We start from the raw sequence: 16,894 nt of genomic DNA on the forward strand, positions 1-16,894 counted from the left end.
TTATGGTTTATCAAAGGATATTGAATAGAGTTCTCTGGGTTATATAGTGGGACCTCGTTATTTATCTATTCTATACATAAAAGCTTACATCAGTGCACCTCTCTCTTATCTATATATTTCCACTTCTCACACATGCTTCTAGAGCTACTGTTTCAGTAAATCTTAAATTCTCCCGCCATTTGCTAATCCTTTATAGCATCACTTTGTCTTCATATCTGGCTTTCTGAATTCCTCCATCTTGTATACTTTTGGTAACACATTTATTACTTAATATGGCCTCCTTTTCAAGCAAAAAAACAACCACACTAAGAGTAAAGCTTGAAGCTTTTTGTTTTTTAATGGTAAGTATATCTGCTTTATTGCCCAGTGTCTTACTGCTTGTCTTTTCTGAATGTATCTGTCAATAAGTCACCTCTGTGAAAGGAGATAACATTTTTAATGTATTTAAATTCCTTAAGTGTCCTTTATGTGTCACGATCTCAGTAAGTATTGTTGGTGGAAAGGGAGCCATTGTTGAAATCCTGCTCTGACTCAAATATTTGGTCCCTTTAGGATTCTCTGAACCATCAGTTTAGGATTATTATAAACTATAGTCTCCCCCTTCCTTGTTTTGTTCCCTAGGCTCATCAGAAACTACAGGCCTCACTGTCAGTGGCTGTGAATTCCATCATGAGTATTATGACTGGAAGCACAAACAGCAGCTTCCGGAACACCTGCCTCCAGACGCTTCAGGTTGGTAAGGATTGGAGATGCTTAAAGGTGTGGGGTTTTAATGACATTCTGCTGCCTCTCTCAGTAATGTGCAGTGCTCTTAGAAACATCATTTAATTTCATCCTACTATGATTCTACCTAAGTAAGTGTTTTATGATGTGTTCATTGAATAGAGAGTGATGTATGTACTATTTTATAAATGAGAAAATAAGTTATTTAAGATTTCTGTTTCTTTTAGGTCATACAGATAGTTATAAGCAGAGCTAGGATTAGGTCATGAGTCCCAATTTCTTACTGAAGAGTGTTCTATTACATCATGGTGACAGAATACATTGGAAATAACTGAGCCACCATAAACGTGACATATGTTTGGCAGTTTGGAATAGTGTAACAAGGTTTGGAATCAGAGGCCTGAGTTCAAATCTTGACTTGTTTACTTATGTGGACTTAGGCCTGTACTGAGCTTTTCTGTGGTTCATCTACAAATTAGAAAAAATAGTAGTATGTCACAGGGCTATCATGAAGTTGAGGGCTAAATGTGAATGTGTGTAACACATGGTAGATTCTTTAATAAATGTTGGTTTCTTTCTTCCCTTCCTCCCTTCCAATGTGTTGACCAACTGGTATTATCAGTGGGGTACCACATTCATTCCATGTCAGTTGCTTCATTTGTACCTTTTTTCTTGAGAAAATAGTGTAATATACACAAAATTTTAAATAATTAATAAATTATCACTTAATTTTTGCATATTTATCTTATATATATTATATAATTATAGCCAAAGTATTCTATATTAATATATAATTTGACCTTTTCCCTTGTTTCAACAGTCTTAAAATACTGGTTAACCAATATTCCACTGTGTTGGTTTAATATAATTTAATAAACCATTCCCCTACTGACAGATATTTGTTTACATTCTTTCTGCCAATAAATAATTCAGTTAATACCTATATGTGATATCTTGCTTCTTTTGAATCCTTTCCTAGAAAAAATTTCTATAAATGGGGTTAATGGGTCAAAGTGTATAACACCTTTATAATCTAGTGCATCTTCTCACAGCTTCAACTTTCTGGGTCATGTGGGTAGCACAGGGTATTGAGAAGAACACTATACTGGCAATCCTAAAGTTAACCCTAACTTTCATACTAACTGGCTGTGAGATCTTAGGTAGGTCACCTTTCCTGTTTGAATTTCAGTTTTTTCATCTGTAACATTAGTGTGTTGTATTAGGTGACTACTCAGGTCCCCTTTAACTCTAATATCCTACAATTCTATACTAAAATTGAGGCTGTTACACATTCCTTATAGATGCAAACTATATTACTGTTCCTTTCCTCCCTGAAAGATTTATCTGGGGAAAAATTTCCTATATCAGCCTTAGTTGTTCAGTAGATACCTCTGCTCTCTTGGAACTTGTTTTAGAGGAAAGCAGTTTATATAACTTCTTCACAAACAGATGGCTTTCTGGGATATATAATTTCCTATAGGGATAGAAGAACAAAGACCTTGTGTGATTGTTCTCACTTAGGTAACAGAAATTGGAAGAAATATAGGAGCCACAACTGCCTATCTCATGTCAAGTATCCCAGACCTTCTTTCTGCTTACCCTGTGTGCATAGGAACTAAGGAAACTTCTAACATAACATGAAGGATGTCATTGGTTTGCCTTTCTTTGTCTTGTCCTCTCCGCATATAAACTTCCTGTGGGTACTCACTCTTTGGTTGGCAGTACTGGAACTCAACATGTTCTATCTCTGGCCCTTTTTAGGCAGCTGACACACAGGAATTTGGGACCAAACTGCATAAATCATTTCATGAGGTCACCCAGCACCGATTTCTTTACCACTGCTCACATGAGGTGAAGCAGGTAAGTGTAAAGTAATAACAGTACTTTGGTGAAAGTTTCCCATATTGGTATATGAGAAACCTGAATACACAGGGTTAGATACACTGCTGTAGACTGCTCAGTCTGAGAGTAGCCTTTCAGCAAATAAGTCTGGTTTAGAAAAATTTTATGGAACATAGTACTACATAGAGCTTAAGAGCATGATTAGCAGTGTCATTTGAATTCCATTTCTGCCACTACCTAGTTTTGTGGTATTATAGAAGCTGTTTATTCCAACTCTCAGTTTCTGTAGCAATAAAATAAAAATGATGTATACCTAAAATGATTGTTGTAAGGTCTGAATAAGAGAATTATGTGAACTAGCACATAGATACTTTTATGATGATGATGATATAATGGAATTCTTATGTTTAGTTTTGCCAAATGAAAAGCATACTTTTATCTGTTCACCTTTTTGGATGCCAGAGATATAGAATTATATTAGTTGGCACCTCTGCCCTCATGGGGGTCAAACAGTTACAGGCTTCTCTAATGAGTGAAGAGAAATCATAACTGGGATATTTTATGTTTCTTGATTCTAGGTGTAAGTGGTAGTAGTGTTCAAGCTGAAGCCTGCCTTTCTGACTTTCTTGCAATATTCAGCAGTATTGACTTTTTTGGAATTGAAGTATAAGATGAGTAAATAAAAGAGATTGAGGGGGAAATTATTATGCTGTGGCATTTGGCCAAGATAGAGTAACAGGGACGAGATCTACCCCCTTGCCTGAAACAACCAAAAATCTGGACAGTAACAAAAAATACAACATGGGAAACAATGGTTCTGAAGACACTGGACCTCAGAAAATAGATGGGATAGTCATTCTTGAGACAGAAAGCAAATGAATTGAACTTTATTATGATTGCCCTCACACACCACCTAGAGAAAGTACAGAGGCCATGGAACAGGAAGAGGGAATCCAGGCAGAGCCCAGTGGTCTCCCTGAGTTGAGAAGATGAAGCTGGGAATCCAGGGATGCCAAGGCAGCTCAGGTGTTCAGGGCAGAGTAGCAGAGAAGAGAGAGCTCACTGAGGCTCCTCTCTTTAGTATTCAGTTGAGTACTAATCAGTTCACTCATGTGAAAAACTATGCAGGTAAAGAACCACTCAGGATTAGAGGGAACAATAAGCAGAGCTTACACAGGGCTAGGAATAGTGCCTATTCCCATCAACCAGAGAGGAAAGTCTTATAATTTATGGAGCACCAGGTAAGATCCTGGGCTTCCCTGGTGGTTCAGTGGTAAAGAAACTGCCTGCAATGCAGGAGATACAGAAGATGTGGGTTCTCTCACAGGAGAGTGCTGGATTGGGAAAGTCCCCTGGAGAAGGGCGTGGCAACCCACTCCAGTATTCTTGCCTGGGGAATCCCATGGACAGAGGAGCCTGGCGGGCTACAGTCCATGGGGTTGCAAAGACTCGGACACGACTGAAGCGACTTAGCACAGAGCACACACAGGTAAAATGCTAAGAATAGTCTTGCCTCAGAAATGGAGAGAAATTACATCTACAGTAAACACTCCTTGGTTCTGCCTAACAAAGCTCAAAAGCAGAAGCATGACCTAAAAGGGTCAAGTGGTTTCTAACTAATTCAATGGCATTTCAGAGAAAAGTTAAAAAATATTTATAAGGGGGACTTCCCTGATGGTCCAGTGGTTAAGAATCTGCCTTGCAATGCAGGGGACACGGGTTCAATCCTTGGTTAGGGAACTCGGAACCCTCATGCCACAGAGCAAACAACCCTCCCTGCTGCAGCTACCAAGCCCACGTGTGCTCCAGAGCCTGTGTGCCACAACTGGAGAGCACAAATGCCGCAACTGCTGAGGCCCGTGTGCCCTGGAGCCCATGCGTCACAACTACTGAGAGTCCATGTACCACAGGAAGATCCCACAGGCTGCAACTAAGACCCCACGCAGCCAGAGAAATATATTTTTAAAGAAAGAATATAAGAATACAAAAACATCTAGCACCCACCAAGATAATATTCATACCACCTTGAACCTAATAAAAAAAAAAGCATGCTATGAAACTGGAAAATACAGCCCACAATGAAGAGAAAACTCAGTTGATTGATCAGTCAGTCAAAATGGATCCAGAACTGACATGCAAGATAACAGTAAAAAAAAACAACAGTTATTGTATTCCATATGTTCAGGAAGCTAGAGAAAAGGTTGAACATATTAGTTAGAGATATGAATGGTATAAAAAGCCCCCAAACAAATTCTAAAGTAAAAGCTAATGTCTCCAAGGTGAAAGTTATACTGACTACACCACTAGCATCAATGGCACATTACTTAAGGAAACACATATAGCAGTAGAACCTGAAACTGAACACAGAGGTTAAAATAATAATAATTGAGCATTAAGCATCTGTGAGTTATAGGATAACCTTACATAACCTAACCCATGTATAATTACAGAATCTGAAGAAGCAGCAGAGGCAGAAAATATATTTGAAGAAATAATGGTGGAAATGTTTCCAAATTCAATGAAATGTATAAATTATACAGATCCAAGAATCTTAAACCAAGCCCAAGAAACAAGGAAAACTACACCAAGCTACATCATAATTAAATTGGTTAAAACCAGTGGTAAAAAGAAAATCTTAAAAACAGACACCAGAAAAACCCCAACAAGAACAAAACACCAAAACCCTTCTTTGTTACAAAGATAAGGGCTACAGCAAGTTTCTTATCATAAACTGTATAAGCTAGAAGAAAATGGAGTTATAATACTGAAAAAAATAACCTGTCAACCTAGGATTCTTTACCCAACAAAAGTGTCCTTAAAAACAAGTATGAAATAAGGACACAATGACATACAGTGAAGCTTCCAACTTCAACTAGAATAAGAAGAGCAAATTAAACCTAAAGAGAAGTATGAAATAATAAAGATCAGAGTGGAAATCAGTGAAATAGAAAAACAATAGACAAAAAAAATCAATGAAACATAAAGGTGATTCACTGAGAAAGATGATTTATAAGAGAGAAGACACAAGTTGCCACTAATCTCAGAAATGAGAGAGGTGGCATCAAGTATTAAAAGAATTATCCGGGAATATTATGAAGACTGCACTAAAGTTGACAATTTAGATTAAATGGAAATTTCCTTGGAAGACATAAATTACCAGAGTTCACTCAAGAAATAGCTTGAGTGGCTTTATACTATTAAAGAAGCTGAATTTTTAGTTAAAAATCTTACCATCATATTGAGATTATTTTAAAACTCTCAAAGCTCAATAGTAAGAAAATAAACAACCCGATTTGTTTAATTGGCAACATATTTGAACACACATTTTACAAAAGAAGATATACAATAGCAAATAAACATACAAAAATATGCTCAACATTATTAGTCATTAGGGAAGTGCAACTCAAAACCACAATCAAGTAGCATTTCACATGTACTTAGAATAAGACGACTAACCGTACCAGGTTCCGGCAAGGACGTGCAGGCACTGGGACTGTTACACCCTCCTTGTAGGAATGAAAAATGATACCGCCACTTTGAAGAACAGTTTGGCAGTTTCTTAAAAAGGTAAATATACATTTACCACACAACCTAGCCATCCTACTTCTACGTGTTTACCCCAGAGAAATGAAAGCATATGTCCACACAGAAATGTCTGCACCAGTGTTTATGGCACATCTACCATATCTGTAATAGCCCCAAGCTGGGAACACCCCAGTGTTAACAGGTAAACGAATAAACAAACTGTGGCATATCCATTCAGAGGAATACTACTCAGCAATAAAAGGAATGAACTTTTGATACACAATACATTGGATGAATCTCTAACAGCCATGCTGAATGAAAAACCCTGAAAATACAAGAGTACATAGTGCTTGACTGAATTTATATACAATTCTATTTAAAATGCCAGTTACTGTGTAGTTACAGGCCGGTGATTGTTTAAAGATGGGCGGTATAGGAGTTGGAGGGAGTGAGGAGTTATGAAGGGCAGAAGAAACTTTTCAGGGTGATGTATATGCTCATTATCTTGATATAGTGATGTTTCACATGTATTAATACATATGCCAGAACTTATCAAATTGTATTTTATAAAGATGCAATTTATTACTTGTATGCAACTTATATCTCAGTGAAGTTGCTGTAAAAAAATTAGACATTGTTTCTGAGAGAGTAACACCTCTTCTGCTTCTCTCCCTCTCCTACTTCTGTTTGCTTGATCGGATGGGGAGGTTTAGACACCTGGGCACCCAGAGACCACAGCATCTCATGGATTTGCCCATCCTCCTCTGCTTTGTAACAGGGAAGCCCCTATAAGTGCTGCCTTCACCACACTGTGTTTTCTTGGCTGTACATCCCAGCTAGGAAGCACCTTCCTAGGAAAGCATCGGCCAGCTCACTGCAAATACTCTTTCTGATTTCCCTACAACTTGGGAAACTGCTGCCCACAACTTGAGCAAATAAGGGCTATTACCCACTGTATCAGTTTCCCATGGATACTGTAACAAATTACCATAAATTTGGTAACTTAAAAATAAAAGGAATTTATTATCTCTCAGTTCTGGAGTCCAGAAGTCTGAAACAAGGTGTTGGCAGGACCATACTTCCTCCATTGGCTCTAGGAGAGAATCCTTCCTTACCCCTTCCAGCCCGGGTGGCCCCAGCTGTTCCTTGACTCGTGGTCACATAACTCCATACGGCTGTTCCTCTTTGTCTTTGAAATGTCCCTCTGCCTTTCTCTGATAAGGACACCTGTCATTGGACTCAGGGCCCTCTGTAAATCCACAATGATCTTATCTTGAGATCCTTAATTATGTCAAAGACCCTTTTTCCAAATAAGGTCTGGTGGTCAAGACTTGAACATATTTTTGGGGGAGCCACTGCTCAATTCACTACAGCCATCCACAGCTTCAAGTTTCTAGGCATAGGTCAAGGGTAAGGCGTGTGGCATTATCAGGGGACCTGGGAAATGGGCAGGATCTGAAAATGTTCCAGCCTGGGAAGTCCTTTTGCTCAGGCCTCTTTGATAACCCAGTGAGATCTGAAAAGGAGATGATCTGACCTCCTTTGCCCCTTTGTGTTGTTATAGTGATGGCTCATATAATATAGCCCAATAAACTTGGCAGATGGCTAGTCTTACACAGTAGTCATTGGTCTTGGAAGGAGGGAACATTTATTGAATCCCTAATCTGTGCCAAGATTTCGACTTTAGTCTCCACAAAAATCCTATGAGGTGGGTTGTATGTAGTTTTCCCATTTTATAGATGAAGAAACTGGTTAGACAACTATTCGAATTTGCCCAGAATCACACAGTCAGTAAATGGCAAGTCTAGGATTTATAATGAGGTCTCCTAGATCTGAAGCCTAGTAACATTTTTACCATTTAGGACTGGATGACAAGCCCTGGGAGATGAACAGTGACCAAAGGCATCAAGTAGAATCCATACTTCTTTACTCAAGATCATTACCAGCTCCTTCTGATAATGGCCATTTAGTGACAGCTTGTTACTGGCACACGAGTGGCACCTAGTGGCTATAGCTAAAAACTACAAGAACAACGATGATAGGTCCAATTCTTTTACCTCTGGACCAGTCCCTCAGTTTCCACTTCTAAGCAGATGAAGTAGAATAGCTGACCTCTTGAGTAATATAGAATAAAACCATCTATGGCTATTGTATAGTTTATGGATAAATGGAGGAAATGAAAGAATATTTAGAGTTTTACAGAAGGTATTTGTGGAAAGGTCACTCCAGGAGTGGAGATTTTAAGCCTTGGTGTTGGAACAGAGGACAGAAGGCCATGAGACAAAACAGTAATCTTGGGCTAACTGTCACATTTGAGTGTGGGGACTAAAGACTTAAACCCAGAATAAGTAGGAGCAGTAGCAGGAAGAACTTTCTAAGGAAAGGTATTTCCTGGTGGTAGATTAGAATAATGTCTGATAGAGTGTTAAATTCAAGGAGGTCTATCCTGTGGAAAGGGCTGTCTCACCTGGGGAACTGATGATGAATGGGGATGTGTGTAAGATTCCCCTGGAACTCTGAGATTTATATCTGAATTTAGATATTTCTTTGGTGTGACTAGTTTCAAGATAAGATAAAGGTTTGTCTATTACATGAGATTTTCTAGGCTGGAGTGAAGTAAAATAAGCTTTCTTTCAAAGAAGGAAAAAAATGTTTGGAAATTTTCCTAATACTATTTCTTTTTTCACACCTTTAAGGCCATCTTCAACTCTTCTATGTTCCTTGGAGTATAATTACTTAAAAACTAAAACTTGCTTTAGTAAACAATATATGATGGAATGCATTTTTATTGAGTTATAATTCACATACTATAAAATTTACCATTTATACAAATTCAGTGGTTCAGTGGTTTTAAGTATATGCACTGTGTTTTCCAACCATCACCACTAAATTCCAGAACATCTCCATCATACCAAAAACAAAACAAAACAAACTATACCTAATTTGTAGTCAGTCTCAGTTCTCCTATCTCTTGTCCCCTGGCAACCACTAATTTACATTTCCCTCAGTGGATTTGCCTATACTGGGTATTTCATATAAATGGAATTGTACAATGAGTGGATTTTTGTGTCTGGCTTTTTTCACTTAGTGTAATGTTTTCAAGGCTCATCATCCATGTTATAACAGGTACAGTACTTCATTCCTTTTTACAGTTGAGTAATAGTCCATTACTCATTTTAGTAATAGTCCATACCACATTTTAAAATTCATTCATCAGTTGATGCACATGTTATTTCCACTTTTTGGCTATTATGAATAATGCTGCCGTAAACGTTTTTGTGTGTAGTAGACATATGTTTATAACTGTTTAGCGGATAGCCAGGAGAATTGCTGGGTCATATGATATAACCTGGTGGCTCAGACAATAAAGAATCTGCCTGCAGTGCAGGAGACGGGGGTTTGATACCTGGGTTGGAAAGATCCCCTGGAGAAGGTAATGGCTACCCACTCCAGTATTCTTGCCTGGAGAATTCCATGGACCAAGGAGCCTAGAGGGCTACAGTTCATGCAGTTGCAAAGAGTCAAGACATGACTGAGCAACTAACACTTTTTTCACTTTGTCATAACTCAAAACTGTTTTCCAAACTGGCTGCGTTATTTCACTTTCCCACCAGCACTGTATAATGGGTCCAGTTTTTCCACATCCTTACCAATAACTATTACTATTACTACTACTCCTACCATCACACTGGGCATGAAGTGGTACCTCATAGTGGCTTTGATCTGCATGTCCCTAAAGAACAATAATGCTGAGCATCTTTTCATGTGCTTATTGGCCATTTACCTCTCTTTGGAGAAATGTCTATTCAAATTTTGTCAAACCCATTTTTTAATTAGGTTGTTATTTTACAGTTGAACTAGGAGTTCTTTATTCTGAATACAAGTCCCTTATCAGATAGGATCTTCAAATGTCTTCTCCCATTCTTGTGCTTTGACTCTTCACTTCCCTTTAAGTGTCCCTTGAAGCACAAAAGTTTTTAATTTTGATGCAGAGGATACCTGTTTTTATATACTTGTATTGAAAAACAAGTAGCTCAGAGGATTGGGTTCTGACCTTTGTTTCTCTGTCCAAATTGAATCAAATAGCAGGGCTCTGAAAGGCTATACAAGACTATAAAATGTGCCCTGTGGCTTCCCACGTTTGACCTCAGTCATTCTTTTAGCACTTACCCTGTGCAAGGCACTATGCTAGCTTTAAAAGAGCTACAGACATGATGAAAGTGAAGTCGCTTAGTCGTGTCCAACTCTTTGAGACCCCATGGACTGTAGCCTGCCAGGCTCCTCCGTCCATGGGATTCTCCAGGCAAGAATACTGGAGTGGATTGCCATTTCCTTACTTTTCAAGGAATTTAAGATGTAGAAAATGGACATAAACACATAAAATGATGAAAAGGGGCATGCAGTGCCTATTTCAGAGCCCAAGGAGTAGAGCAGATAGTAGATGAGTGACTGGACCTCAGAGAGGAAGGAAATGCCTGGGGTCAGCTGCAAAGGCTCCAAAGGAAGAAGGAAGCCTTGATGGTGGGAGCTGGGGAGGGGGTTCACATGATCCAGGAGGAAGAGAGGGTTCCAGGTGAGGGAGGAAAGCCCCATGGGGTCCACAAAGCCATCAGGCACGTGATCTCACTGGGGCTTGTTCATGCTTCTGTGGAACTCACTTAGGACTTCTAATTTTTTAAGCAGTTGCTTCCAGAGAAAAATGAGGCAGAGCAGAACACAGAGGAGGCACATAAGAACAGCAGCCTGGAGCTCCTTACAGGTAGGAGTTCAGCTTTTCAGGTGAGCCCTGGATCAAAGCTGGGAAGTAAAAAACCTGACTTCAGAATTTCAGACTGCGCCTTATATCATAGAGATGTCCTTCCAGGATCTGGCTGGCTCCCACCACAAGTAGGGTATTCTGGGGCAGCAGCTAGAAATTTCTGTTTGTATAGTTACAGACAGCTGTACACGATGGGGTGAGGCCCTCAATTCAGTCAGTTCTTCTGTATCTTTTCTCAGTTATTCGTGTTGACACTGTGGCTCTCCCTGGCTTGGGTTACTACTCTGTGTGGGGCTATGGAATCTGCTTCTGGGTGCAGACACCCCCTCCACCTCCATGAACATTATGGGGGAGGTGAGAGTGTATGTGATGTAGCAGTGATTCTACTGTCTTTACCCCCTCCCTCCAACACTTAAACCGCCTTCAGGGCCTGCAGCAGCAGGTGTGTGTGAAAAGAATCATAGCCACTGGTGTCTGAACCTGTATGGTGCAGGAGCCAGGCGCTAGTCTGAATTCCAAAAGTATTATATATAGTAATGCTCTTAATTCTCAAAATGATACTATGGTACTATCATTATCCTTGTTTTACAGATGAGGAAACTGAGGCCCAGAGATGTCAGTAAACCTACTGAGTTCGCACAGCTCGTAAATTGACAGAGCCAGAACTCGAACCCAGGCTGCCTGGTCTGGCTAACAGAGCCAGACCAGTGGGGATGTACTGTCAGACAAAACAGTGCCTAGGCTTGAGGGAACTGGGGGACTGATTTCAGCATCATGCTTTGTTGGTGAAACTCTTTCCGGGCTAACAGCTACGTGCTGCATGGTGTCTATGCTAAGGTCTAAGATGTGTTTCTGAGCCATTCTATTGAATTATATTTTAAATGTTGTGGGGGCTGTTCCTCCTGAAAAGAACCCTGCAGTGAAGGCTTGTATAAATTTAGATGTGGAGATTTAAAAGAATGGAAGTGTATCAGCAAACACAATTCAGTATTCACCACACACAATTCAGTATTTGTGCAGTGAAAAGACAAGACAGTAAGTACTTTCCTTAGAAGAAAGAGGCCTTCCCTGGTGGCTCAGATGGTAAAGAATCTGCCTGCAATTTGGAAGGCCTGGGTTCAATCCCTGGGTCAGGAAGATCCCCTGGAGGAGGAAATGGCAACTCACTCCAGTACTCTTGCCTGTAGAATCCCATGGACAGAGGAGGCTGGCTGGCTACAGTCCATGGGGTTGCAGATTGGGACACGACTGAGTGACACTTTCACTTTCTTTAGAAGAAAGAAATTAACATTTAATTCAGCACCTTCTGTGGACCCAGGGAGATGCTAAGCTTTTAGTGACCAGTCTTTCACAGTGACGCTTTGGGGTGGGGAACACTGGTGTACGTAGCAGGAGGAAGATCTGAATTTCAGCCTGCTGCCCTTAAAGCCCATGCTTTCTCTACTGAGTGTCTATGATCGGGTGGACCCCCCAGAAGAGTGTTTGAGCTGGTGTGCCTTGCAAAGCTGCGCTCTGGTTGCCAGTGTCCCATACTGGCACCTGTGCTGGAGAAAATCAAGTGTGTGATGCTGCAGGTCCATTCCCCAAAAAGCCTTCAGTCTGTCAGTTCTTCCCAGTTTTCCCGACTTTCTCCTCAGTGGCTACTCCATTCTTTAAAAAATCTACCCATCCTCTACCCAACCTCCTGATTTAGCCTCCTACTTCACATACTAATCTCTTTTTTCCCCATAAACTCACCCAACTTGTACTCCGCCCACTGCCAGACCCTTATCAGCATGGGACCCACCCCTTCAGGGGGCATTACTCCTTCTGTTTTCTCGGTGCCATCAGTTATTCCTTCTGCGCCTTCAACTCCTTTTCTGAGTTCTTTCCGTCAGGAGGTCCATCTTCAGAAGGACATCCCACATGATCTTGAACTTCTTCCACTTATCTCCGTCACATCTCAGTCAGGATTCTCCAAGAAGCAAGCTGCACTCAGTTCCCATCACTTTCTTTCATTCTCTCTCTAATCCAGGGCACTGCTTTTCCTGTGCCTCTGAACTGCACATCTCTTGTTTGGGAAGGCCTCCTGATTATCAGATTGATTGTGCATTTATCTGTATCATACCTGGACTATTTGCACCACTTGGCACTGTGAGACCATGATGCACCAGGTTCTCCTCATCTCTTACCTTCTCTCTTCGACTAGCTTCCTCTGGCCACCCCCAAACAGTGCTCACGCTGCACCCCCTCCCTAGCTGCTCTCTTCCATCCCAGGCACTGACCCCTGCCTCTGAGAATGAGACTCCTCAGTTGGTATGACGAGTCCAGGTCTCTCCGGAGCCTTGATGGAGACCTGTCTGTTCACTAGGTTGCTCCATACGGTGGGCCCATATGGTCAACTTCCTCTCTCCAGGTACCTTGCCCTCTGCACACACACCCAAGATCAGCTCTTCTTTGTTTAGTCTGTGTCAGAATTAACAGCACCGCAGTCGACATATCCAGTTTTTCACATCAGAATCCCGAGATTCATGTGAGATGTCCCTCATTCTAATGTTTCACATTCAGTCTACCACCAAGGCCTGTCGATTCGGCCTTATGATTACTCCTGACCCCTCCATCTTCACTGCCTTCACTTCTGGGCTCTTGAGGTCTTCCCTCCTTTAACTTGACTCTAAGCCACATGTTTGACGATCATTCTGAAATACATATTTAACAATCTACCTCATGTTTAAAAGTCTTCACTGCCTTCCGGTTTCCTATAGATAAAAATCCATGTCTTAGCCTGCCCTGATTCCCACTAACCCATTCAGATTCATCTCCTTGAATCCCCATCTTGCATTTTATGTAGGATACCGCTTAATGCCTTTGTGTGTTTGCCTAACTCTTTCAGCCTGGAACTCCCTTCCTCTACCTTGTCAGTCCAGCGTATTTCTCTTCAAAACCCAGCTCAGACATCTCCTCAAGGAAACCATTCTTCACTTACAGAGATCGTTAACAGCTTCTTTCTGTTTTACCCCCTGGACTTTGTACACACTACTGCACCCTTCCTAGTACCTATGAGCTGCACCTAGGGAACAGCTTGTTGATATATATTCCCAGGACCTGCTCAGGAAGAAGCTAAAGATCCAAACTTAAAGTTTGCACTGCCTACTGAAGCCTGAGCAACAAAGGGGGAGAGAGGTGAGGCCAGGCTTTACGGCAGGTAGGGAGGAGCTGGATGGTGCAGACTCCAGGAGGAACGTGTCAAGTGACCGACTTGGCGCGAGCCCCAAATAAGGGCTTGGTTCAATCCCAGATGTCTTCCCAGGCCCAGCTCTGTGGGGACAGGGAGACCCCGAAGCCAATGTGCAGCCTCAGCCTGATCCTGTAGACCCAGTGCTGCCGGGTTTTAATGCGGACAGGACCAGCTCAAAGAGTTCTTAAGTGGGAGGGCTAAGAAAGTCTTCACTCTAACTCTTCCTTTTCTCCCAAGTTTTCCCCAAGTGTCTTTCCAGCACAGGACAGGGGAGTAAGATGAGCGGACCTGTTTTCTCGTAGAGACCGGCGAGCAAACAGAAAACAAGAGGCTCAAGAGAGGCAGCCAAGGCGTGGAGGAGACGCGGGCCTTCCGCTCTGCTGGGGCCCTGAGCCCGTCAGAGGCCGCCTCGCGCCGCGCGGAGCCCACCGCGGCACCGCTGACCTCTAGCAGAAGCAGGACGGGCCCCGAGAGCGGCCTGGAGGTAAACAAGTCAAGGCCGCGTCGGGAGGGCAGGGACCGGGCCACGGCCGAGGGGTCCTCACCCCGGGTCCCCTTTCCTCCCGCAGGACACGCTATGGCTGCAGGAAATTTCCAATCTGTCCGAGTGGCTGAGTTCTGGGCCTGGGCCCTGAGCCTGACCCCCTTCCCCGCGCTTCCACGCCCACCCAACCGCCAGCGGGGTCGCGGGTTCTCTGTTTTTCAATAAACCTGCTCCGCGCGCGCAGCTTCTGCTTCAGTGTCGGGGCGGAGTCGAGGGCGGGGCCGGCGACCGCGCCGTCGGATGACGTCAGCCACGCTTCCGGCAGGCGCGGGCCAGGCGGCAGCAGGATCGCGTCACTGGGGCGCGCCGCGGGTCCGGGCGCGATGGCGGCGCTGGGCGGGGATGGGCTTCGCCTGCTGTCGGTGTCGCGGCCAGAGCGGCAGCCCGAGTCGGCGGCTCTGGGCGGCCCAGGCCCCGGGCTGTGCTGCTGGGTGTCTGTGTTCTCTTGTCTCAGCCTCGCCTGCTCCTACGTGGGCAGCCTCTACGTCTGGAAGAGCGAGCTGCCCAGGTGCGGGGGCTGCGCGCGCGGCCGGAACCCGCGCCTCCGCGAGGCGGGGCTGTGGGCGGGACTTGGCGAACAGAGGGCGGGGCCGCGCCCTCAGGGGTGGCCGTGGGCCCCCTGAACTTACTGCCTCCTCCTTAGGGACCATCCTGCAGTCATAAAGCGGCGCTTCACCAGTGTCCTGGTGGTGTCAAGTCTCTCGCCCCTCTGCGTGCTACTTTGGAGGGAACTTACGGGCATCCAGGTGCGAAGGAGGCGGGGCAGAGGGCGGCGGGCGAGCGATCTCAGGACTCTCCAGGTGAGGGAGCGAGACTGATGCCCCCTTTCCTGTGGCTCAGCCAGGCACATCCCTGCTCACCCTGATGGGATTCAGGCTGGAGGGCATTTTCCCAGCAGCGCTGCTGCCCCTGCTGCTGACCATGGTGAGTGCCCCTGCTGTATCTTGCCTTCTCTGCTCTTCCTTGTTAGTGAGACCCTCCTTTTTTTCCTAATCCTGATTGTGCCTAGCTGTTGACTGATGAGAGACGAGAATTGTGAGATGGCCCAAGGCCCTCGGGTATGCATAGGTGGGAAATCCTGGCAGAAAACAGGAAGCTTGAAATCTCCTGGGGCCGTGCAAGGGCAGTGGATTATGAGCCTTTCCTTTGATCGCTCTTGTTTTGCTGTCCTCAGATCCTTTTCTTGGGCCCACTGATGCAGCTTTCCATGGATTGCCCCTGTGACCTGGCAGATGGCCTGAAGGTTGTCCTAGGTGAGTCCTTAGGGCCAAGGGAAAAAGTAGGCCATCCAGGATAATGAGGAGAAGGGATCAGTGCACTATGGTGGGACCTGAGATGTTCTGTTTTTCAGCAGCAAAATGGGAACACATATCGGGTGGCCTCTAGGAATTAGTTCTTAATGTCCAGTGAAGTCTGTAGGTACCCCTAGCAGTACTTGGGGTGGATAAGAAAGCTTGTCCGTTGCTTCCCTTGACCTCGGTTTCCTAAAAGAGAGCTGGTCCTGGGCAAATTTTGATGTTTCCAGAATTTACTGTCAGGATACTTTGCCTCAGCTACTATTGCTTTTCCCTTTTGGTCCCCTTGAGATACTGTTTTATACAAGGTCTGATAAAGCTTGACTCTTAACCTGTTCTCCCAAGTATTTATGGCCAGGGGAGGTTGTGGGAGAGGGGCCCTTGAGGCCTCTGGTTTACTTTGTTCAACAGCTAATCTCTCATGGCTTGTCTTGAATCCCCTCCCTAGCCCCTCGCTCTTGGGCCCGCTGCCTCACAGACATGCGTTGGCTGCGAAACCAAGTGATCGCCCCCCTGACAGAGGAGCTGGTGTTCCGGGCCTGCATGCTGCCCATGTTAGCGCCATGCACGGGCCTGGGCCCTGCTGTGTTCACCTGCCCGCTCTTCTTTGGAGTTGGTGAGTTTCTCCTGCCTGGTCCTGTTGAGATGATCCTAGCAGGGAACCAAGAATGGGAAGTGGGGGGCAGGGGAGGGCCTATCCCGCAGGCTGGGAGGAATGTGACCTGGTTCTCATCTTCCTCTCAGCCCATTTTCACCACATTTTTGAGCAGCTTCGTTTCCGCCAGAGCAGTGTGGGGAGCATCTTTCTGTCTGCAGGTGAGTCCTAAAGAGCTGGCCTGGGGCAGTCCTGGGTTGGGTGCGTGAGGGTGTCCTTGATAGTCACTCTGGAGGAAGAGTTGGGAAGTGAGGGCTCTAGTATCGGAGGGGCTGCTGACCACGGGCTTGGGATGTAAAGAATAGCCTAGGTGCTGGGGCAGCCAGGGGAAGGG

The 16,894-nt window shown here is 44.0% G+C and overlaps 1 protein-coding gene across 29 annotated transcripts in view; it reads left to right on the plus strand.

Annotated features, from left to right (window-relative positions):
* Positions 1-16,894, plus strand: part of LOC136169782 (CAAX prenyl protease 2) — a 77,657-nt gene that overhangs the window by 57,929 nt on the left and 2,834 nt on the right. For 22 of the 29 annotated variants that reach the window (XM_065937843.1, XM_065937835.1, XM_065937839.1 and 19 more), the window contains 9 exons: positions 622-732; positions 2,485-2,583; positions 10,771-10,849; positions 14,369-14,550; positions 15,254-15,356; positions 15,455-15,534; positions 15,785-15,863; positions 16,354-16,521; positions 16,650-16,721. In XM_065937843.1, the coding sequence (XP_065793915.1) occupies positions 622-732; positions 2,485-2,583; positions 10,771-10,849; positions 14,369-14,550; positions 15,254-15,356; positions 15,455-15,534; positions 15,785-15,863; positions 16,354-16,521; positions 16,650-16,721 (973 nt within the window). Of the gene's footprint in view, positions 1-621; positions 733-2,484; positions 2,584-10,770; positions 10,850-14,368; positions 14,551-14,635; positions 15,119-15,253; positions 15,357-15,450; positions 15,535-15,784; positions 15,864-16,353; positions 16,522-16,649; positions 16,722-16,894 lie in introns of those variants that run through there. The other 7 variants (XM_065937836.1, XM_065937852.1, XM_065937864.1 and 4 more) reach the window with 7 other exon arrangements.

This window comes from Muntiacus reevesi, chromosome 5 (assembly GCF_963930625.1).
Source record: "Muntiacus reevesi chromosome 5, mMunRee1.1, whole genome shotgun sequence".
Taxonomy (NCBI): domain Eukaryota; kingdom Metazoa; phylum Chordata; class Mammalia; order Artiodactyla; family Cervidae; genus Muntiacus; species Muntiacus reevesi.